This window comes from Rhinolophus sinicus, chromosome 17, assembly GCF_057876585.1.
Source record: "Rhinolophus sinicus isolate RSI-liver-muscle chromosome 17, RSI-T2T, whole genome shotgun sequence".
NCBI lineage: Eukaryota > Metazoa > Chordata > Mammalia > Chiroptera > Rhinolophidae > Rhinolophus > Rhinolophus sinicus.
In genome coordinates, this window is record NC_142517.1 from 151,239,827 (window position 1) to 151,263,828 (window position 24,002).

Consider the following 24,002-nt stretch of genomic DNA (forward strand, 5'->3'; position numbering starts at 1 on the left):
CTGTTTCCCCTGAAAAAGTACTGAATGTGGGTGTCATCAGCCTACCTCCAGGGCATTCCTTATGTGTGGCGGGCATTGTCACGGAGAGGTTATCTGACACTATCAGTGTGGGACATCAGCTCAGCTTCCCCTGCCAGTCTCTAGCAGAAATGGGACATTGTGGCCCTGCATAATCAGGACTGAGAAAAAGGCAAGCCAGGGACTGGCGTTCCAGGCTGTCGATCACAGAGGCCGTGTGGGTGCTGATGGATGCTCAGAGACCAAACCCAGCAACAGCAAACTGTCTGAGCATCTAAAACGTCACTGGAACTTTGATCCTCATGAAACCTCTGGGCAAAGGGGACTGGAGAAAGCCAAGACATTACCGTTTAGAGTTACAGAGATCGCCGCAGGTAGGACAACGTTCACAGGTGGGTCCGGAGGCTCCGGGGTGCGTGCAGACACACTTGCCACACACACAGTCCCCTCGCCCGCTGCAGAGCACCCCGTCTTCAGAGATGCACACGTCCGTGCTGGTCGTGCAGTTACAGTACTCGCCGGTCCAGCCGCTCCTGCACACGCACTCGCCACAGTCACACTCGCCGTGATCTGTAACACAAAGCGCTCTGGTTCTTAGGGTCAAACACCACTTTCAGAGTTTGGCACCCTCTGTGTATACAGAGGGTGTCAAAAAAGGCATACACATTTTAAGAAAGGAAAGAACTATTACAATTATAATACTCCATATATACCGATAACGAAAGATGAATACAAGTCACGTTTGACTTCTGCAATTACAAGAGGTGCTCAAAGTGGTTACCATCCGCGTCCAGATGTTTGTGATTACGGCGAACTACTGCTTGAGCAACGTTGACCAAAGCGTCCACTTGTATACATTTTTTTGGCACCCCAGTATATATACTAAAAAGAGATATACTACTCTAATGAGATAAAAGAGTTGAAAATTATCTGGATCCATGATATTAAGACATATTCCAACAGTATTTCATAACCTATTTCATTCATAATTGAACTAATTAACTCAAAGCTAAGAATAGGTAGGCAATTTAGGCCAAAACCATTAATTTAACTTTTATTTGTAAGTTATCCTCTAAACTACAATTGCTTTTTGTTTCTTCCTCAGCAAAAAGGGAGATTTACTTTCATGATAGGGAGATATTTTTATATTGAAGTTTATCCTGAAAAAACGAATACAGTGTATAAATAGTTTCGAGAGAAATGTGTATTTCCAAATGCTTTGAGAATGCCCAAGTGCATGTAAGGATTACTTGGCAGAAATTTAGAAAACCCTTCCAAGAGCTCCATTCAGAATTAAGAAACGCCCCTTTCTGTGGGCCTTCCAGAACCATGACCTGGTCACAAAAGTTGCTAATTGATATCCACAAGCAGCTAATTATCCAAAACACCTATTCATACAACAACAACAACAAAACCTTTATAAAGGCTTCATGTAGAGGCAAGACGGAAACCAAACATCAAGAAAAAATTATCAGTCTCTTTTCAGATGAATAGATCTTTATGGAATGCCATTGACTGATAACTGTAAGTGCATAATGGCAGGATTTTTTTTTTTTTTTCTGTAATGCCATTTGCCTGTTAGAGTTTCCAATCTCTTAGAATCCAAATATAAAAGACTAATGGAATTTGGGCAAGAAGAAAAAATCAATGGAGTCCTATATCTGTGAGTGCTTACAAATGGATGAAAAAAGGTGTATAAAAAAGAACATTGTGATAATAGCCCTTCAGAGAAGTGGCGCATTGCAGAATATATTAATCGTAAAAATAAATGAGGTCTACATAAGAAGTGGGGCTGTAGCCTATTTGGGCCTGTTGCAAACAGCACCAACAGAATGTCCGGGCACAAGGCTAGGCACAATTTTTACTCCTACACTAAGCACAATGCCACACACATAGTAGGTACTCCATAACTATTTGTTGAATTTGAATAATTGTACTTACTTTTATTATTCCTTTTATAGAGAAAGTTACTGATAACAGAGTAACATCCTTTGCAATTTTACCATAAAACAAAATAGCTTTTGAGAAGCAGTAATGGTTGAGTGTTGTAAATTACCCCAAACTATGAAGGCAGTTGGCACCGGTGGAGTTTTCTGAGACCAACTGAAAACATAATTGTATTTTCTAAATAAAATTTCTTTAGCAATCACTGTAGCTGATACAGAGAGAGGCACTCTTGTCAGACCTTCCGAACTACAACGAACAGAACAAGTCATTTCTTTGGGGGTTTATTTCTGTTCGCATGCATGAGATACAAGATAAAATGAAAGACCATCAAGAAACTGGAAGAAGTGTGCTACTGAACACAGTTTAGCAATTTACACTGCCCAGGTCTGTTTGCTCTAAGATTTAGGGGGTGAAATATAGGTGGGGTTAGTATTGCTATCATATTGTATTAGATTACACTTAAGGACTTTTTTTTGAAAGGTAATTTCAAATGTTTTGAGCACATATTTTATTAAAAGATTTGTATTAGAAATGCGATCTGAGATTCTGTTGAATATGTTCTTTCTAAGACGGGGTAATGGTCTCTGGCTTCAGACCATGTCCTGTCTACATCTTGTAAAAAGATGACTGATGGGGGTTTGGAAACACACTCATCAAATAGAGAAATATACCTCTGAATGAAAGGGGAGAGAAATGTGTCTCAGTGTGGACAGATCCTAAATTTTTCACTTTCTGGGGTGAAGAAAGAAGGCAGCCTTGGAGGAACCTATTGGTAGAAATAGCAGCAGCAAAGGAATGAAACGTAGGTACACTTCTAAGTGTAGCAAATGGTGTTCAAGGAGCTTGGAATTCTTTGAGGCTCCTTTTCTCAAAAAGAAAATCAGTCTCTTTTATATGCCCCTGACACTGTGGTTTTGAAAACATAATTTGCTTACTTTTCTCTAAAGATAATGGTTTTCTGTTTTGAAAATCTGCCTGCTCACACACTGTGAAAAAGGGAGACACGAGAGCTTAAATTCAGCAGTTAATATTTCAATTGTAACACACATTTATATCATTTTAAAGTATATTAACACATTTGTAATTCTTTTTTAAAAGATCACACATATATGTATATATCAGAATGATTTTAGAGTAGTGTTATATGTAATTTATTCTTAAACTACAATGATTTTACATCTACAAATGATATTAAAACATAAATATTTCTGCTACCTAAAAGTTTTCTCAATCTCAAAAAATTCTAAGCAATTTTTCAATTTCACCCTTTCCACAGCCTTCTTTATATACATCCTTATTCATCTTTATTATACCCAGTGCCTAACCTAGTACCTGTCACATAATAGGTGTTTAATAAATATTTGTGACATGAATGAAATCCCTGAAAGTCCATTTAGGGGTTTTTTTTTTTGTATGTGTGTCCGTTGTCCTTGACCTTATGCTACTTAAGCAGCCTAGCTTTTAATTTTTCCAAAGTAATCAGCATTAAGAGTTGGGTCAGATACCTGGCAGCCCGATCCAGAAAAGTCTGGAAGATAATGGAGTTCAAATTACATGCAGTTTTGTGAAGTCTGGGTAATAACCAAAGAAAAGGCATTTCCATCTGTTATCTACTTACTCTTAGGGAAATAATAATAGATACACAAGTTCACTGGGCAGAGATCTCACTTTAGACAAATGTAAGAGCCGGATAAAAACAGAAGAGAACATCTGATATATACAAGAAGTGTTGGAAGACTGGTCCTTAACAGCTGTTGGATTTAGACATGTGGAGGGGACGACAGCGATATTTCAGGTGACAGGATCAGAAGAGAGAAAGCTCAGTGCTCAGAGGGGTAGAGAATGAATAGAAGGGGGCTCAGACCAAGCCAACATGTCAATTGTCCTGGGAGACACCAGACAACAAAGACCCTGCAGTGTGAAGAGAGGAGCTGAGCCCTCTAGGAAACCTTCCTGGAAACTTTTAAGCAAGGGCCTGATCTACTGAAAATAGACCTGCAAGGAAATTGTCTGGAAGGCATGTGCAGAACAAACTAGTGGAGGAAATAGGAAGACTAGAGTCAAGAAAGCTGGGATCCTGTTGCATTCACCGTGGCCTGAGGCCTGTGGATCAGAAACTGGGGTGGTTGGTATGTGTGATGACGTAGATTGAAGGGAGGAAGACTGGACATGAGGCATATAGGTTATGGCAGAGGGGGAAATAAAGGTAAAGTTTTTCAGGAGGAAGAATGTCAAGAAAGGTGGAAGGGAGAACTCTTTGTTTGGGGGGAAGCTAGTCTTATTATTCAGACCTTATCTGTTCCTCTTTCTTTTACAAAGTCAAAGTCTGTTGACATTGTTCTTAGTAATATTTTTTTTGGATATATCTCCTTGGGCAAGGGAAACAAAAGAAAAAATAAACAAATGGGACTACATCAAACTAATATGTTTTTGCACAGCAAAGAGAACCATCAACAAAAGGAAAAGACAACCTACCAAATGGGAGAAGATATTTGCCAATGATCTATCCAATAATGGGTTAATATCCAAAATATATAAAGAACTTATACAACTTAACACCAAAAAAACAAACAATCCAATTAAAAAATGGGCCGAGGACCCGAATAGACATTTCTTAGGTCTACAGATAATGCACTTAGTTGATCAGCAAATATTTATTGAGCACCTACTATGCCCAGGCAACTGTAGAAAGTGCAAAGGATGCACAGCCCATTCTTAATACTTACACAACCACAGAGGAAGGTGGATTTAGACATAGCCTACCTCCACAGAGCAGTCCTTTGTGTCTCACACAGGAGAAATTGTCACACTGGCAGTAAGGCCCATAAATGTTTCCGTAGGGAGACAAATGACAGATGCACTGCCCACAATAACAATCGCCTCTTCCACTGCACGAAGGGTGATCTGGGGTCTCCTTGCAGGAGTCTGTGCTCAGCATGTCCTCTCCGCACTCACAGCGAGGACCCATGTGGCCAGGGTTGCAGGCACACACCCCACACTGGAAGGAGCCATTCCCATTGTGGCATTTGGAGCTGTTCACGTCCACTTCTTTCTGACAGTCACAGTTGCATTCCGGAGTGACAAGTATTTCTAGGGTGTCCCCCAGCCCCACAGGCTTTATGATTATGTGCCTGCTTCTTCTCTCACAGTTTGATATACTCACAGTCACGTTGAATGAAGCCTGGAAAAGAAAATACTGATTATCTTCTTTTATCCACCAAAATGCATGGGAGGAAGCAAAGCCACATGGGGATCAGCTTTGCCAAAAGCGTTTATTAGGACATCTTGGAAAATCGCTTTTGAAATTCTTGAAAGGACAAGTCCAGCTTCAGTGCATTAAGGTAACTTCTGACTTCTCTGAATTTTTTTTCAGACTGTCTATTGCCCATCTACTTACCGTGTCTCCCACCTTCATGTGAGAGCATTTCTTTTGGTGTGGGAAGAGGGTCCCATTGTTACAGATGGCTGTGAAGGACAGGTTAAGTCTTTCTGTGTCTCCTAATACTTCCAGTTCCACCTCAGACCGTAGTTCCTTTAGTTAAGACATAAAGAGTTAAATGAAGTCGCAACCAAAAAATACAGCCAGAAGGAGAATCTGAGGATCATGTTCATGAAACTACAAATGAATAAAATTAAATTTCTTTTTCTAAAAAAAATTTACCATATCAGCAATCAAGCAAGCAAGACACACACACCCACACACGCACACACACACGCATGCACGCACACACACACATACACAGTTGTATTTTATCAAATCTAAGACGTCATTAATTATAAGATACACCATTATTTTATGGCAAATTATGACAAAATACCTCAAGATAATTCTGCACAACATATGAATCAATGCCATTAGTCTATCATTGCTTTGAAAATAATTTTATCCATTTTGAGGGAATTGGTAAATTCTCCAGCACTGAGTTGCACTGCTTGGCCTATAAAAGGAAATTCTTTTGCTTGTATTAAGTAACAAAATGTAGCAACAGTTTCCTTTTCTTGTAAGTATGATCATTTCTCAGATCCCATAAAACAGCTGGTTGTTGCTTTGCACGGAATACAGAACTGCAGTCATTCCTCCAACAATGAATATTTGATTCACTGATAATCAAATTTATACCCTGCTCATACATTTCAGCATATACAATAACTTGGCTTTTTAATATCAAATCATAGTGCACACTTTTAAAGGTATTTTAAAATGGCAACTATACTCAACACTTATAGTACGAACAATGCACTTAACAAATTGAAGTGATGACACATCCTCGTAGAGCCACACGTGCGGGCAGTGAGAACTACACTGTGACTTCCGCTGGCTGACAGCATTTGTAAGACACCATTCATTATAAAACGTGTCCCAGTTTTAGAGGTATTAAAATATGGGAGAAAGTGTGCCTTGAAATCAATATTGGAATATACTGAGTACCTATTATACATTTAGTGTAGTGTCAAGTCTGGGGGAATGAGTATAAGACTGGATTTCTACCCTCAAGACAATTATCATCTTACTGAAAAAAACAAGATGGAACCAAATGAAGCAGTTACACAATGTCGGTCAATGTACCAATAAGATTTTTTTTTTTTTAATATATCATACAAATGAGGGTTTGGGACAGTTCAGAGTAGAAGGTGGTCAGTGAAGGCTGAAGTATTGGAAGACTGGTCCTTAACAGCTGTTGGGTTTAGACGTGTGGAGGGGATGACAGCGGTATTTCAGGTGACAGGATCGGAAGAGAGAAAGCTCAGTGCTAGGAGGGGTATAGAATGAATAGAAGGGGGCTCAGACCAAGCCAACATGTCAATTGTCCTGGGAGACACCAGACAACAAAGACCCTGCAGTGTGAAGAGAGGAGCTAAGACGTCTAGGAAACATTCCCGGAAACTTTTAAGGTTCTTAGTAATATTTTTTTGAATATATCTCCTTGAGCAAGGGAAACAAAAGAAAAAATAAACAAATGGGACTACATCAAACTAATAAATTTTTGCACAGCAAAGAGAACCATCAACAACCTACCAAATGGGAGAAGATATTTTCCAATGATATATCTGATAATGGGTTAAGATCTAAACTATGTAAAGAACTCATACAACTTAACACCAAAAATCAAACAATCCAATTTTAAAAATGGGCAGAGGACCTGAATAGACATTTCTTCAAAGATGACATACAGATGGCCAATAGACATATGAAAAAATGCTCAACATCACTAATCATCAGAGAAATGCAACTTAAAACCACAATGAGATATCACCTCACTCCTGTCAGACTGGCTATCATCAATAAATCAACAAACAAGTGTTGGCGAGGATGTGGAGAAAAGGAAACCCTCGTGCACTGTTGGTGGGATTGCAAATTGATACAGCCACTATGGAAAACAATATGGCAGTTCCTAAAAAAATTAAAAATAGAACTACCTTATGACCCAGCAATTCCACTTCTGGGTATTTACCCCCAAGAAATCCCAAACACTAATTCAAAAAGATATATGCATCCTTCTGTTCATTGCAGGATTATTTTCAATAGCTAAGATATGGAAGCAAGCTAAATGTCCATCAATAGATGATTGGATAAAGAAGTGGTACATATGTACAAGGGAATATTAATCGACCATAAGAAAGAATGAAATCTTACTATGGATGGACCTAAGGGATGTTATGTTAAATGAAATAAGTCAGATAGAGGAAGACAAATACCATATGATTTCACGTATATGTGGAATCTGAAAAACAAAATAAACAAAACAGAAACAGTTTCCTAGATATAGGGAACCAAGTGATGGTTGCCAGATGGGAGGGGGATTGGTGGGCTGGGTAAAAAATGTGACGGGATTATAAGTACAAATTGACAGTTACAAAATAGTAATGGGGATGTAAAGTACAGCGTAGGGAATAGAATCAATAAGATTGTAATAACAAAGTCAGATGGGTACTAGACTTATTGGGGGGAACACTTGTAAGTTATATAAGTGTCTAACCACTAAGCTGTACACCTGAAACTAATATAACATTGAATGTCAACTGCCGTTGAAAAATTGAAAAAAAAAATAAAAGTCTGTATTTGGAGGACAAAACCAAATTATTTAAAAAAACAGAATATACATAAATTATAAAATACTATGAATTAAGTTATACTCCAGTTCATCTAAAGAGATTTGAGTTCTTATACTAATTTCATTGTGGGGATTTTAAAAGCATATTCAGCTTCAAATTTCCCTTAAGTACAATTTTGCTAACTGCATAGTAAGATGACCTTATCTTCCTCCAAATTCTAAGTTGCTGACTGGGAATTCTAACTTAGCTTTCTTCCCTGCTTTTTCATTTTTCCCATATTGTCACTCCTTCAGTAGATGGACACAGGCTAACTTTTCAGAATATGGTTTTCATCAGAGGTTGAAATGTCATTTCTGTCTTATAGATTATTCTCATCATGTCTTAAGATTTTGAATTCTGCCAATTTAGCATTAAAATTTATTCTTTAAATCTGTTTCATTTCAGCTAGTTGCATCATAAGTTTATTCATTCAGAAAATATTTATTGAGTGCCCAGTATGTATCAGACACTGTTTTAGGTGCTAGGGGGGAAAAAAACCCCACAACAACCCACTAAAATAGTTGACCTTTTATAATTTATATTCCAGTATGGGAAGACAGAAAAGAAACAACACAATAAATAAGAAAATTACATAACACACTAGAAGATGCTACACGCTATGGGAACAAATTAGAGTGGGATAATGAACATTAAGAGAGTGTATGCAGGGATTGAAGGGTGCAATTTTTAAAAAGTAGAGTAGAATTCATTAACAAGGTGACATTTCAAGGAAGGGAGGAGAAATTAGCTATTCAGATACCTGTAAAAAGCGTGTTCCAGGAAGAGGTTACAGTCAAAGCAAAAACCCTAAGACAGGAGCATGTCTGGTTTGCTCTAGGAATGGAACAGCAAGGAAGCCAGGGTTGCTGTGCTGGAACAGACAGAGTCCGACGAGAGCAATAGGAGGTAAGTCAGAGAGGTAACGGGGTGAAGGGGACCAGATCTGGTAGGTTCCTAGCAAGCCGGTATAAAGAATTCAGCTTTTCCTCTACGTAAGAGGAGCAAACAATTAGGGCTATCTATGGAAGAGTGATAGGAACTGATTTAATATTTTAAAAATAAAATTCTAACTGTTTGGTTGAAAACAGAATGTAGGAAACCAAAGGTAGAAATGGGAAGTAGCATTTAGGAGGTTTTGCAATAATTCAGGTGAATGAAGATGGTGCGTCTGACCAGGATGAGGGCAGTGACTGGATCAAATTGTAAATAATTTTGAAGATAGAGCCAATGAGATTTTCTGATAGATGACATCTGCAATGTAAGAGAAAAGGGGAGGGCATGGTTAAGGATCGTTTCAAGACTTTTGGCCATAGCAAGTGGACGGATGGAAATACCATCAGTTGAGAAGGAGAAAACTGTTAGTGAACTATGTTTGGGAGAGTCCAGGTTACTCTTCTGAATTGACAACTAACATATCAGCCGACTCCTAGACACCTCTCGTTGGATATATACTACAGAAATACAGCCTGTTCCTGGAAGTTGCGTTAGGTCCATGATCACGAATTTCAAGTGGGAACAGTTAGCATGATTGCATGTGTTTCCCATTCCTATTCAGCTGTGCAGAGTGAGTGGACAGTTGGATTTAACCAGGACCATGGTTGGCCAAGCAACCTCAAAGGAGCAACATGGGGTTGGGAATTTGAGGGTGTGTCTAAGGAGTGATCATAATGATGAAATCGTAAGGTAGTGTTCCTGGCAAGAGAGGACATTAAGGGGATGAGGAACTGTAAAGAGACGATGGGGGCTCAATTCATTGAAAGTTCTGAGAGAAACACTAGGGGCACTAGCAGGAGGGAGCTGGAAAGATAGGAAGTGGTGAGCAGGAATGGGTTGCGTGTAGTTGAGATTATGGAAGAGTACACTGGCAATGACGAAGTTTAAGCTACAACAAGAGAGTGAAGATATGAAAAGGTAATTAAGTGGGAAGAGGACAAGATCATTTTAGGACCACAGTTCAAGAAATTGAGAGGCCAGGGTATAGGTAAGCTTTTACACACACACACACACACACACACACACACACACACACACACACACTCTTAGACTGAAATCATCAAGAATTAAGAGAGGATTGTGTTGAAAATAGTGGCACAGTGAGTCAGGAGCTAACTGAGAAATGAGGGATATGACCTGAAAGTCTGTAGATGACAGCAGTTAGGCATAGTGGGTGACATAATCTAACCAAAATGAAGGAAATCTCAGCATTGAAATTCATATAATTGAAATATCATATTGCAAATTTCGCCAGGTATATTTTAATGTGAATTTCCCAAAGGAAGAACATAAATGTTTATTTGTATATTTTAACAAATCCTTCATTCATTTATTGAGCATCTACTATGAACCAGGCAGAACAAAACAAACCAATTCACTTCCCTTCTGGAGCTTAAATGCCAGGAGAGGGGATTTACCCTGGGAGCATTAATATTTCAGTAATTTTTATTTTGTGGTTAGAGAGGGAAGGAAATTAGCGAATGATGGTTAAATAATACACATCTGGTATTTAAGGTTTTTTTAATGTCAATATGGCACTGCAAAATATGGAGCAGAAATTTGTAGTAACTAATTATAAACACAAACTGCCTCTGCCCCACTAGATGTCAGAAGTGTTTTCTCTCAATATATTCTTTCCTGCCCTTTTTCTTTATGGACTAGAAAGAAAGCCAGTCTATGAATCCCCATATCTTAAAGTCCTTTTAGAATACATTTAGAAATAACAGAATAGAAAAATAATTTGAGCAAGTGCCAAGATCTGTTGCATACTCCACCCAGTGAATCATAAAGTTTCAATTATAACTCCAGAGCAAGATTATTTGGTATAAGAATAATAGACACGTCTTCATATTTTTGAGATGACAAAATAAGGACGTGAGATTCACTTCAAGTGTGTGATGCCTTGATTTCAACTACCCTGTACGTTATGTGAGTGATTTGGGGCCAAAAAGTGAGATATCTCCTCCGACAGAGCAAACATGGACAGAACCAGGCCTCTCAGACAGAAGGGGGAAATATTTTTAACAATTCTTTGTTTTCTAATTTGCTTAATTCCTTTGAAGTTGTTAGTGGCGATCACTTTTGAGAGTGCTGGGTTAAAGAAAATTGAGTGTGTTCTCGTTGGGTGAAGGATTGCTATGTGATCTTACTTGATTCTACACATCAAAACTTTTAATTACTACAGATGGGGGAGGAAGGTTTTTTAGTATTTTGTTGACATGCTTTCCTGTCTGGAAGAATTTCAAGCATGAGCTAATGTGGTGGTTAAGTTATTATGTGAGCTAAGAAAACTGAAGTTTCTGAGGATCTGAGTGAAAACACCGTCCTATAATTTTAATGGACACATCTGTATTTTATTCTCTGAGGAAATGTATTTGAGAAGGAATACTTTGCTTTTCCCACTTAAGGCGAGTTTCAAAATTCGTAGGGCAATATCAAAATTGTTGGGGAGTTTTAAAAAAAATATGTAACTCTTCCTTCCCTTCATGTTTTCCTAAGACGTCTGTGAGAGAAATCTGGACACACCTATTTTTAAAAAGCTTACCAGATGATTCTGAAATATCATTTAGTTAACGAACACTGATTGCCATAAGTGTTGGCATAGAGTACATCTGGGATTTAGTTGTAATTTTAAAACATCAAAAATTAGAATTTAATTCATTTGTTATTATGTAACTTTTGTTTAACGCAAATATTAGAGCTTTAGTGCTTTACGAAATTTTATTTTTTATTCATGCCTTAATTTAGAGCTGCATCAGGGTCTTTGTGTGTGCGTGTGTGTGTACGTGTGTGTGTGTTTTCTTTGTTAAGTAAAGGCAGGAAAGGAGGATAATATTTAGGAATCAAAATAAGAAAGAATTGGCAACTGACCGTACACCATTGATGAACTGAGTTATGAAATGGGCACAGAGAAGAAGACTATAGTGACCCTGTAGGTATATATCTCATTTTAAGGGAGGAATTCTGTTCTCAAGTACTAATTTATAAAACCAAGGTAAAAAAAAAAAAAAAAAAAAAAAAAAGTATAAAACCAATGGAAAATTTCCCTGGTTCCCAAATGCAGAGAATCTACAAAGTGGTGTTCCTCGTGTGCTTTGTGTTTTTTCACTTGAGTTATGATACAGTCTCATTAAGCCTGTGAAGGTGACAACTTAAAATTCAATTTTTTTTTTTTTTTTTTTTAAGCAGAGAAGAGGGGAACTTAATTGTATGCCTCATGGCTCCTTTTCAGTAGAATTAAAATTTTGCAGGTGACAGCACGGCTGTTGGTTATTATTACAAAAACAACCTCAACTTTATGATCAGGTGTCTGATTTCCTACCTTTGGCCTCACCTCTTAGGAAGAGTATCTGCAAATAAAGTAAACAAAATTTATATTTTGGCTGCATGAATGCAGAGATTTTCTCTGGATAAGCACTTTCTCTACCAACAAAGGAAAGTGCGGTTAACTGCCTAAAATACATCTTAGTTTTTGAATACCAAAGAAGTACAAAAAGAGACGCCAACTGTAAAATATCATACTTCATATGCCGAGATGATCAGCTGGAGAATGTTTCCAGAGTCTTTCTGAAGTAGCCCTACTGTAGCTCCAGGAATTAGTTTTGCATAATTCTGTAAACAGAAAAGAATAAGTCAACCTTTGCTCACTGTAATTGAGGAATGCTAAGTGTGGGGTTGGGCCTGCTGGTTGAGGTCACCTTTATTTAACTGGCTGTGAGAAACAAGCTCCTGATAAGAAACAGGCGTTTCTCCTGAGACTGTAGCCCTGCCCTGGGCTGCTTTCTACGCTCAGGTGGGAAATGGGACTGGCCAGAGCTGCCACTGGGGAAATCTAGTGTCAGTGATTGCTTAGTCTGGGGCTGTGATTTTATATCATGACGGGAGTCAAGCCTCAAATAATAACTTATATAACATCTTCTATTCATGGAGCATCCTTTGTCCAAAAATGAGCATACTACCAGGAATTATCTTCTCTTTTTTTTGTGACGCTGTGGAAACCAAGGTTTGGGCCCCTCACCGCTATCAGGTCACTTTGTCAGTCATTCAGTCCAGGGGTCTTACCTGTCCATCACTTGATGGAGAGAAGGAGTGAGTTGTTTAGGTGCTTGCTGTTAACTTCCTCTCTCCTAGTGGTAATGAGCGCTCTTTTAGGGGCGTGAGAACAGGGCTAGGGTTAGCTGGAATTGCCCTGCGCTCAACACCACTGAGTGAGTCAGAACCTAGCTCTAAACTGGCTGCACTCTCCACCTGCATGCTTCTCCTGAGATGTTGTTTCCACCTGAGGAGATGAGTTCATCTACATTCCAGGTATCCAGCATGGCCAGGCAATGAGGCTTTGCAAAGAAGGGAATTTTCCAGACAGCTCAAAATTACCACGCCTTTAACTTTTATGTTTTAAAAACTATTTTCAAACAAAAAGTTTGTCACAGTGTACAGTACACATCCTTGTCTTCTTAAGGACTCCCAAGCATACGTTGACTTTTTTCTTAAAGAAATAGAGTCATACTTACCAGTATTAACTATAGCTTTATAATCATCAAAGGCCTTTAAAAATCTGTGGATAGGTCACACCCATACCAAGTGGGCCCCAACTGCTATGCTTTTGCTTCTTTTGTTTGTTTTTAAATAGTTCCTGTCTTCTCCTTGTTTAGCTGTAAGGTATCACTCCCCTACGAATTTTCTCATTTATTCATTTACTGTTTCATGAACAGCATCTATTAAGCAGGCTTGCTATGCTATGCAACATCAAGAAGAGACAATCACTCTTTTTGTCAGCGGTGATCTTGTAAGTAGCTGTGTGTTGTGAAATCAGACGAATGAATTTATTAAAATTGTACACAGAAAAGAGAAATAAGCTTTGAGTGAAGGACTTAGGGCATCTCCTCTAGTTCAAACATAATGATATTTGATCTTATTCCACAGAAGATGTAAGTAGCTTAGGAAATGCACAAAAGTAAATTAGAATTAATAATTCTCATTAATTATAATTGTGATACTAAGTAAATAAATCAGGACAAGAAGAACCAAGGAGAAGAACCAAATGAAGCCAGGGTGATGTTAGAACACCAATATGTTCTAGAAGGTCCTGGGCACTTGCTAGAGATGGGTTGAGTCCCAGCTTCCTACACCTCTTGTATTAAAAAGGTGGGCTTTGGTTTTCATTTGTGGGTTTTGTAATGTTCCACTTATTTCAGTGTTCATGATTGAGTTTCAACTTGAACTTGATGGAAATCTGAATTAGAAGTGTCAGTTGTCACTCTGCCTTGAGGCTGTATTTTATTATTGAAGGGGCTGTGGGCAGAAATCCAGGTAACTCCGTGCCCCACATCGCTGCCTAGTGAAGGTGGGCCCCACTCTGTTTCCCTGAGTCAGGCAGAACTTGTCAAATATGAGGAAGGCACCAGTTCATAGGCTTACCTTTCTAAATAAACACATGTCAAAAGGGCCGCGAAGCGAAGCGTGGGACCTGCGGTTAACACCAAATACCTAAATAGGAACTCGAATTTCACTCCAGTGGAGCTGGAATGTGTGTAAATTTGACTGGTCCCAGAAGAGAAGACAGAGGGAAACTTTAGAATTTGACATGGAAAGGTTTAGAGCCTTTGAAAAAAGAATGTCAAGGCTCTTACCTTTGCATGAAACTGCTGTCCTTGAAAATGTCCTGATATCCCCGAGGCTGAGGTGTAACGGGTATTTCCCACAAGAACTAGTTCAAGTGGCCTCCAGATTTTGGGTTAATTCTTGGTTAACAAAGCCAAATCCATCTACTTCCTGAAACATAATTATGATCCTGCGTGTGGTGTGACATTTGGCATTTGGCTATTAGGACAAGTAGTTTAGCATTAATCGTACTTGCTGAGGGCCACCAGAGCGAGGGTAGAAAGGAGTTGGCAGCCAGCAGCAGTACCCAGTGATAACACTGACAATTGTGTAGAGGAAAACTATTAATTAATTTCTGGATGCTGAGTTTCCCCACACACACATACCAAGCATTGCAAATAACTAACTAGAAACATGGACAATTTGGCTTCCTGATTTAATACTGTAAAAAATTATACTTTAAATCTTGTAGTGTTACGATTACTGTAAATATCATGTGTCAAATGCCTTTCTTTCATTAAAGCCCTAAAGAGCTATTGTAAACTGTCCTGATTAAACATGTTTAATGTTAGAAAAGGATGCTTTTGCATGTCTGGATGTGATAAATTATAGCATGGTAGCTATAAAAGATGACTCTTGGATATTAGAAATGGTGAACTCTGGAAACAAGATGTTGCATGAGCAGATGAGAAATGCAAACTCCTATGCTTGGGCATGAATTTCTTGGGCTTGAATCCCCTGCTATCTGTCCATAGATTATCCTAATTATGGATTTTCTTGCCTCCTCATTACCATGCCACCCAGTGGTTCCTGAGGTTGCTTTTCTCACTCATGTTTGCAAGGTTGGATTTTTCTGATTGCCTTGGTTTTCTTAACTTCCTTTGTCAAAGCCCTATTTATTTGTTCACTCTGCCTCCATCTCAAAAAAGAATTTCTAATTTCTCCAAAAGTCTGCATTTGCTCCCTAGAAATCTCCTGCTTGTCAAGGATAGAGGATAAAAAATGGACAGGGGGTCATTTAGCGGGCAGGCATCAAAGGATACAGAGGAAAGTGACTGAATTCACACCTGCACACTCCGAGCTCCTCTCAGAGACTGTATCTGTTCCGTGCCTGTTGCTGTCTGGCTGCCAGGACCAGCTGTCAGTTGTGCACACCTGCTTGGCTGAGGGTAGAGAGCCACGCAGACACACACCTACTGCCCCAGCTGGCCATGGCCAGGCTGTTGGTTGGCTTTCTCATCCAAAACGCTCAGGCCGAGGACCCTGGCAGACTCTTGATTGCTTTTGGTGCTGTCTTGGTGTTCTCACCTGGAGAAGCGACAGCTCCTCACCGTGACCTTCCTTCCTGCTTTAACTGTACTTCCTGTTGGGTTAACTCTCATCTTCAGGTTCAGAACCTGGCTGTGTTCTGGGATACAGTTTAGTATTTACTGTATCCTTGCTGGGCATCTTGATTGGGCGCCTGCCTTGGATGGTGACTCTACTGGACCCTTATGTCCTCCTCTTGTGACATTTCTGCTGTTGTCTCAAACACTCCTCACCATCTGAGACTCATTAGCCACCATTTTGCACAGACCACCTACTCACAGCCCTCAGCAGACGGTGGGAAACAGAAGTCTGGTGTAGGAAATTTCTGTAAGTGCCGGGATCGGGGTCTTGCAAAACCAAAAAATGGAAGCAAGGACCAGGGAGTGGCGAGGAGTTGCAAAAGAGGATAGTTTATTAAAAATAAAGAGTCACAGCTCTTGAGCGAGAGGGCGTCCCAACTGGGGTGCCCTGTGTCTAAGGCAACAGGCTCTCATTCTTATATCTCCTCTTTCCGCAGACGGTGGGAAACAGAAGTCCATTTGCCATATATCTGCTAGCAACATTTTAATAAAGAATTTGTAAAACCAAATATTTAGAGCAACTTGCTGCTTCTTTTTAGGCTCTGTGCTTGCTTAACTCTTTCTGTGAAGCCTCATTAATATCGAGGGATTTTATGCTCAGCACTATTTATTTTCAATGTGATATTATTAACCGACGTCAGTGTTTCTGGTCTTAAACTATACTTACTAAATGGATTTTGGCATTTTGGTAAAATACATTTACTAGAAGTTTGGCTGGCATAGATTGAGAACCTACGATGTTCTATAATCTGTTCACAAATATTCCTCTAATCTCTCAGAGTATTTTGTTGTTGTTGTCATTATCTTGAATCTCTTCAGTGAGTGGTTCTTGTCTTGTTTATGCATTCTCACTCTCGCTCTCGCTCTCTCCCCGCCCCTCTAACTTTAAAGGTAGTATAACACACATGTACAATGTTATAAGTGATAAGTATGCAGTCCAATGAACATTTAAATAGTAAACAAGCAAATGTCACTGCCACCAAGATCAAGAAATAGAACATGATCAGCACCCTGAATCCTCCCTGCACTCAGGGTCACTGCCTCCCAGTCACTCTCCCTCCCCTAAAAGCCTAACCACTATTTTGACTTTTATCACTATGGAATTCAGAGGGGATATCTTTGTTGCTTTAGGGGAAATAAAAATGTGTTAAGTAGGACACCAATAGCACTCCCTATAAAGGAAAAAAATGATAAATAGGACTTAAAATTAAGAATTTGTTCCGAAAAGATGCCTTTAAGAGAGTGAGAAGGAGACATTTTGAGTGGGAGAAAATATATGTAATATATGCATTTGATTTGGCGCCAGAATATCTAAACAACTTCTACATATAAACAAAGAAAAGATACCTTGATAGAAATAGATATGCCAGTGGCAAAAGAGTATGTGGACAGTGTTCAACAGTATTAATCATTGGAAAAATAGAAATTCAAACCACAAAAAGATGGCAGTATGAATCTTCTAGAATGGCCAAAATTTTAAAAAATGATGGTGCTCTCACACACTTCCAGTGGGAGTCTAAATTGGGACAACTTCTTTGGAAACTGGCAGTAGATACTAAGGCTGAAAATGAGTGCACCTTATGACTAGCAGTTCCACTCCTAGGTGTATCTACACAACAGAATGTATGACTCTTCTGAGACAAACAAATGCAAAGAGAGACATTTATTCTTCTTGTTTTCAAGAGGAGGCTTCTGGGTAATCAAGATGTCACCTAAATCTGAGAAAGTGCAGGTAATTCTTAAAGGGTCTCCAATCTCTCACATATCTGGCCACAAGGGGTAATCAGTTCCTACCTGGTTTCTTCCTGCGTGAGGATGAACCCAGGGGAGGTGTACACAGGGGAACCTCCTCAGTGCTCACAGCACAGCCTGCCTTCCTCTGAATCTCTCCTTCCTCAGGAGCGGGTTCCAGGACCAAGTCTCATGAGCTGCAGTTACCAATTCAGGAGGCTTTACAACAAGATGGAGAGGTCCTCACCAGCTTCTTAACAGCCCCAAGCACTTCCTGCCCCAAGCTCCTGGAGCGTATCTTGTCATGGGGATTCTGGGACAGCCTTGGGAAAGTGGCAGGAATGCCCGGGGAGGGGACCACATTGCCCTTTACCTCCTTGGTTCCACATAGCTCACTGTTCTGGTGCGATGAGCCCACATGCCACCTGGGCTAAAGGTACCCAGAACTCTCCTTCTACCATCATCTGGGAAAGAATAACTAGAGTTAACACATGTAATTGGCAGTGTCATTTCTTTCATTCTTCAGAGAAGCTCTATTATTTAGGTTCCATTATTAATCTTGTTTTACTGCCAAGATACTGAGGCCCAGAGAATTTAGTTAACTTGCCTGAGGTCATCCAGCCAGGAAGTAGTAGAGTTGGACCCATCTGCTATGCTCTGCCCTAGAGCCAGATCTCTTAACCAGACCACTGACTGAAGGATCCCTGGCAATGGCTGTCCTGGTTTGGAGATGTCATAGGTGAGCCTGAGAGAGGTTAAAGAGTAAGCCTAAGTCAACTGGATGTATTCGTTTCCTAGGGCTGCTGTACCACAAACTGGGTAGCTTAAAACAGAAATTGTGTTTCCCCAAAAATAAGACCTAGCCAGACCATCAGCTCTAATACGTCTTTTGGAGCAAAAATTAATATAAGACCCGGTATTATAGTATATTATATTATATTATATAAGACCCGGTATTATATTATATTATATTACATTGTATTGTATTGTATTGTATTATATTAAAGACCCGGTATTATATTATGTTATATTATATTATATTAAAGACCCGGTATTATATTATGTTATATTATATTATATTATAGACCCAGTATTATATTATATTATATTATATTATATTACATTGTATTGTATTATATTATATTATATTAGACCTGGTATCATATCATTATATTATATTATATTAATTATATTATATTATATTATATTATATTATATTATATTATATTATATTATATTATAGACCTGGTCTTATTCTAGAGTAAAATAAGACTGGGTCTTATATTAATTTTTGCTCCAAAAGATGCATTAGAGCTGATGGTCCGGCTAGGTCTTATTTTTGGGGAAATGCGGAATTTATTGTCTCATAGTTCAAGTCTAAGCTGTCAGCAGAGCTGTGCTCCCTCTGAAACCTGAAGGGGAGACTCTCTCCTTGCCTCTCCCTAACTTCTGGTGGTCACTGGCAAATCTTGGTTTGAATATGAATCACTCTAATCTCTGCCTCCATCATCACATGGTGTTCTCCCTCCTGTTTCTGTCTCGTGTCTTTTCTCAGAAGGACACCAGTCATACTGGATTAAGGGTCTCCCCTGCTCAGGTATGACCTTGCCTTATCTAGTGATATCTGCAAAGCCCTATTTCTTAGTAAGATCACATTCTGAGGTACTAGGCATTAGGATGTTAAAGTGTCTTTCAGGGGATACACTTCAACCCACAACATTCTGCCAGGGTTCTTTTGATTTCTTTTATCTTTAAATTCTTAGTTTTAGCTGGAGAAGTGAGTTCCTCGTTCAGTCACAGAGCTAATAAGTTTTTGTGGGGACAGAGTCCCAGAGAGCAGTTTCCAGGCTCTCGGCCTCACGTGGAAAGGTGCTGGCTCAGGTAGTAAATGGCCATCAACTGTGATTGGATGGCCATTAGCTGTGCCTAGTTGGCCGTCAGCTGTAACCAGTGAGCCATTGGCCACTAACATAACTGCTGTGGCTATGCTAGCAGCAAAATGGGGGCTAGCAAGAAGATGGTGACTGGCAAGAGTGGATTGCAGTTAGGACGGCGGATTGCAGTTAGCAAGGAGTTGGTTGGTAGCAAAGCGGACAGCAGGTCGCACGTTGTGTGAACCCAGCCTCCAGTAAGACTATAGTGGTATGACTCCCCTCTCTATGGCTCCGTGGGTGTTCCTTTTTGGCCTCACCATATCCTGCATTTTTGTGTGGGGAGCAGGAGCAGAGACCTTGCAGGCCGCCCTGCACGACAGTGGTAGAAGAAGGTCTTGACTCCAAAGCCAGTGCACTCTCTGCTCCACCGGCCAAGCCAGGAATTGGTGCAAATGCAAATGCTGACAGCCATAGAGGGTGAGTCTTATTGGAAATCTAAAATAATAATGCCTTATATTTACCTGTGGGGGCTTAGAGACTATAGGACACTTTCTTCCCTGAAGCAAACAGAAAGGAAGAAAAAAGCTTGTGGTTGTAATCATTTTCAAACTGAAAGGCTACATCTTGAAAGAAATGTAGGAAGTAGAAAAACTGTACAGATAATTTTTTTTATCCCCCATGGGGGACTGTATTGTGCTATTTATCTGGTCAAAGGAAAACAGCTCTTTGCTGGTGAAGCCTTGCTTTTGTCAAGCAGTGTGCTTGCTCCAGAGCTAGGGGCGGGCTGGGTTTGCTGAAACAAGTCCGCCTTCTGAAGGCAATCACAAGGCTTTCTTCCCTTGAGGTTTTTCATTCTTGTGAGGTTTTATTCCGTGTTCATTATCGGTAAATGCAGGGTTCCCAGTATTATGCAAAAGTTTACCCCTAGGCTCGACTGTGTTACTAGGACACCCAAGATTCCAAAAAGAATATGTAATTGTTTCTGGCACAAGGTAGCGGTGAATGTCTGTCTCTGAGTAGCATGATATCTGCTTTGCCTTCAGGCTTTCAATTGTCAGCATTCCACCGTCAGGCAGGCTGCGATGGGAGTGTGCTAATTAATTAGATCAGGTGCTTGGTCTTGAAGTCTGCACCAGCAATGACTAGTCGTCAGCTCCGGAACTTTGGAGCACTACCTGTTTCTCCCAGTCTGCCCCAGAATGTAATTATCTTGTCAGCCAAGAAGCTGTAGCGCACAGCTGAGTGAGTGCTCAGCAGCAGTAACAGAGTGATAAGGAAAGACAAATGGACCCACCCGTGTGTGAGTGTTCTGAGACAAACAAGTACAAAGAGGCGGTGGAGAATGGACTTAGAGAACAAAGAGGCTACATGGAGAATTTGTTACTGACGAGACCGCAGATCATCTCTTAATAAGATTACCCTGCCTTTTGAGGGGGAATTGCAGACCTTGGCTGGTGAATGCAAATCCCAAAGCTTTAGAAAGCTCTTCGAAAATGGGAAGCGATATTGGGTTCATTAGCATGCTTTTTGTGCTTTGCAGTCGCAACAGGCAGGTAATAAAACAGTGAAGGATGACTAGTAGGAACACAACGGAGGAGAACAGAGAAGAGAAAGCAGGTGTGTGCATTAGACCTGCTAAAGGGTATTGGCCCTCGCTACTTGCTGTGTGGTGGGTGGGCCACCAACATCAGCATCATCTGGGTCTAGGGAGAAATGCAGAATCCCAGGGCCCCGTCCAGACATCCTGAATCAGTCCTCATGTTAACAAGCTTCCCAGGTGATTCACCAGGGAAACTTGAGAAAACACTGATGCCTGGCTGGATCTCTTACTGATTTAATGGGATCAAGGTGTGGCATGCGCATTGGGGTATTTTTTAGAAAGCTCTCTAGGCAATGCTAATGAGCACCAAAGTTTAAGAATGACTGGTATAGAATGGTCTGTCCGGGAAGGGCTGTGGCAATTTGGGAAAAAAAAGGTGTTATGTTTTTCAACCTGTCCACCCCTAATTCAGAAGGGGTCCTCTGTTATAGTCCAGTATTTTGTTGACAGCTAAGACATCTATTCTCTATTCAACAACAAAAGTGGTGGTGTTTGAATGCCTGCTGCCCATGGAATAGCACAGTGCTTGCTGGCCTTGGCCTTCAAGACTGAAGGTCTGGTTTTAGCCTTCATCTCCCACCTTATCTCCTGCTACCACAGCTCACATCAGGCTGGCTAGCCTTTTTACAGTTTCTCAAACTCGCTGATCATTGAGTCCTTTACTGCCTCGGGGCCTTTGCACCTGCCTTCTCCTCTGGAAAACTCCTCAACCTTCAGGTTGCTGCTTCCTAATCAATCACTCCTTGAAAGGGGTCTTCCCTGAAGATCCTAGTGAAGTAAGTTCCCAGTTTTTTTTTCCTTTTATTGTTCTCCATCCCTGTGCACAATTTTTTTTCCCCAGTTTTCAGTTTTTAGTAAATTTTCCAAAATTTTTAGTGTAAATGTGCCTCAAATAGTGTATGGGACATACTTATACTAAAAATTATTTGTTGCTTTTTGAAATTCAAATTTAACTGGGTATCCTGTATTTTTATTTGCTAAATCTGGCAACCCTACAGAAAAAGAAAATATGCCAATGCCTGAATTAATGAATAAAGTGTGCCCAAACTGTTCAAGCTCAACAATATTTTCTGTTTCTAAAATTTTCTGTTTACTTTTTGAAGATTCAATACTACAGGGGTAATGGAATATTGAACTATACTATAATTAATACTAACCCCTTTGTAGCATATTTTGGGATCTTTCAGATAATTAGGCACAAAATTAAAATATATAATACCTACTCCCAAACTCTTCTTATGTCCAAGGGACTGTCAGTGTAAGTTGTCCTTTGTGCCTTGATGTCATATGCAACTGTTTAATAGGCTCTACCACGTGGAGAGTGCTTGCTTGCAGTTGGACTCCTGCATGGTGGGCCAAGCTGGGGTGAGCTTCCTTTTAGCATAGCTGTAATTTGGGGCAGCCTTGCAGGCACCTACAGGAGTGGCCAACTGATACTGTAGGAAAAGCTGCAGGGGGTAGATGGGTAACTGAGTTAAACAGGAGTGATTGTATCCTGTGGGGCACCAAGAAGCATCAGGAGGGTAATAATTCAGCTTTGAGCACTTTGCAGAAGGGAGAGAAACCTTTGCAGAAACTGAGTTTGTCCACAGATGTTAGGGTCCTCACCTGGGGTGGGGGTGGGGGGGTGCTTTCAAGGGATAAAAAAACAGATGCTAGAAATGTTTTCCTGTTCCTATTAAAGTTATCACATGAACCTGTACAAAAGTAACCAAATATCATGTGACTATGTAAAGAAGTAACCTGGAAAGTAAAAATGTAATAATTGTGATCTTCTGGAGCTGCTGGTGGGAGGGGAGCAAGTTTGTTTTTATTTTAATGCAGACACCCTATAAGTATAGCAACCACAGATTCAGAATTTTGTAGAATGACCTTGATTTTATCTAATGTTGTTCTTGTCAATAAAAGTGATTGTTTGACACATAACTAAATGCAATTTAAATTTTATGCCTTTATAAGACTGAAAACTCATTCAAAAAAATTTGAACATACTTAATATGTACAATACAATGACAATTATGTTAAAATATGTAAATATATGCAAAGAAAAACGAGGACTTGTTCTGAAATGTCAGGAATGGTTAGCTATGTTTGAGTGGTGAATTTTGAGTGACCTTTATTTTCTTCTTTGTGCTTTTCTGTATCTCTGCTCTTATTTTTTTCTTTCAAATAATGTGTTAATTTTACCATCGGAAAAAATAATTGAAAGTTTGTGGTATTTTTTTTTGGGGGGGGAGGCGTGCAGGGAGCCACACTCCCACATTGCTGATAGGAGAATAACTGAGACAAGCACTTTGGAAAGCAACTTGGGCACATCCAGTTGAGTTGAGGGTGCCATTCCCCTGTGACCAGGGAACTTCACTTCTAGAAAGGGATCCTCAATAGAGAACATGTGTGCAAGGATGTGCATGGCTGTAACATTTGTAATTCTGCACAATTAGAAATGATCCGATGCCCTCAGTTGCAGAATGAACCCACTGTAGTAAATACACTTAGTGGAATATGCATAGCAGTGGAACAGAGTAAACGAGAGCTCTGCATAGCTCCATGGATAAGCCTCAAAAACATAACACTGAGCACAAAAATGTGAATGTACTTAATGCCACGGTAATACATACTTAAACACGGTTAAAATGGTAAATTTCTTTATGTATATTTTACTATAATTAAAAAAAAACAACAGCCAAAAACATAACATTGAGTCAAAAAGCAAACTGCAGAAATAATATGACATTAAACTTGTAAGCCAAAAACTAT

At 39.7% G+C, this 24,002-nt stretch overlaps 1 protein-coding gene across 4 annotated transcripts in view; it reads right to left on the reverse strand.

Annotated features, from left to right (window-relative positions):
* The window catches only part of ITGB6 (integrin subunit beta 6), a 129,622-nt gene that overhangs the window by 19,681 nt on the left and 85,939 nt on the right, over positions 1-24,002 (reverse strand). For 3 of the 4 annotated variants that reach the window (XM_019727259.3, XM_019727260.3, XM_019727262.3), the window contains 4 exons: positions 12,574-12,663; positions 5,363-5,497; positions 4,729-5,146; positions 366-588 (listed from right to left, as the gene is read on the reverse strand). In XM_019727259.3, the coding sequence (XP_019582818.3) occupies positions 366-588; positions 4,729-5,146; positions 5,363-5,497; positions 12,574-12,663 (866 nt within the window). The remainder of the gene's footprint in view (positions 1-365; positions 589-4,728; positions 5,147-5,362; positions 5,498-12,573; positions 12,664-24,002) is intronic. The other variant, XM_088793717.1, reaches the window with a different exon arrangement.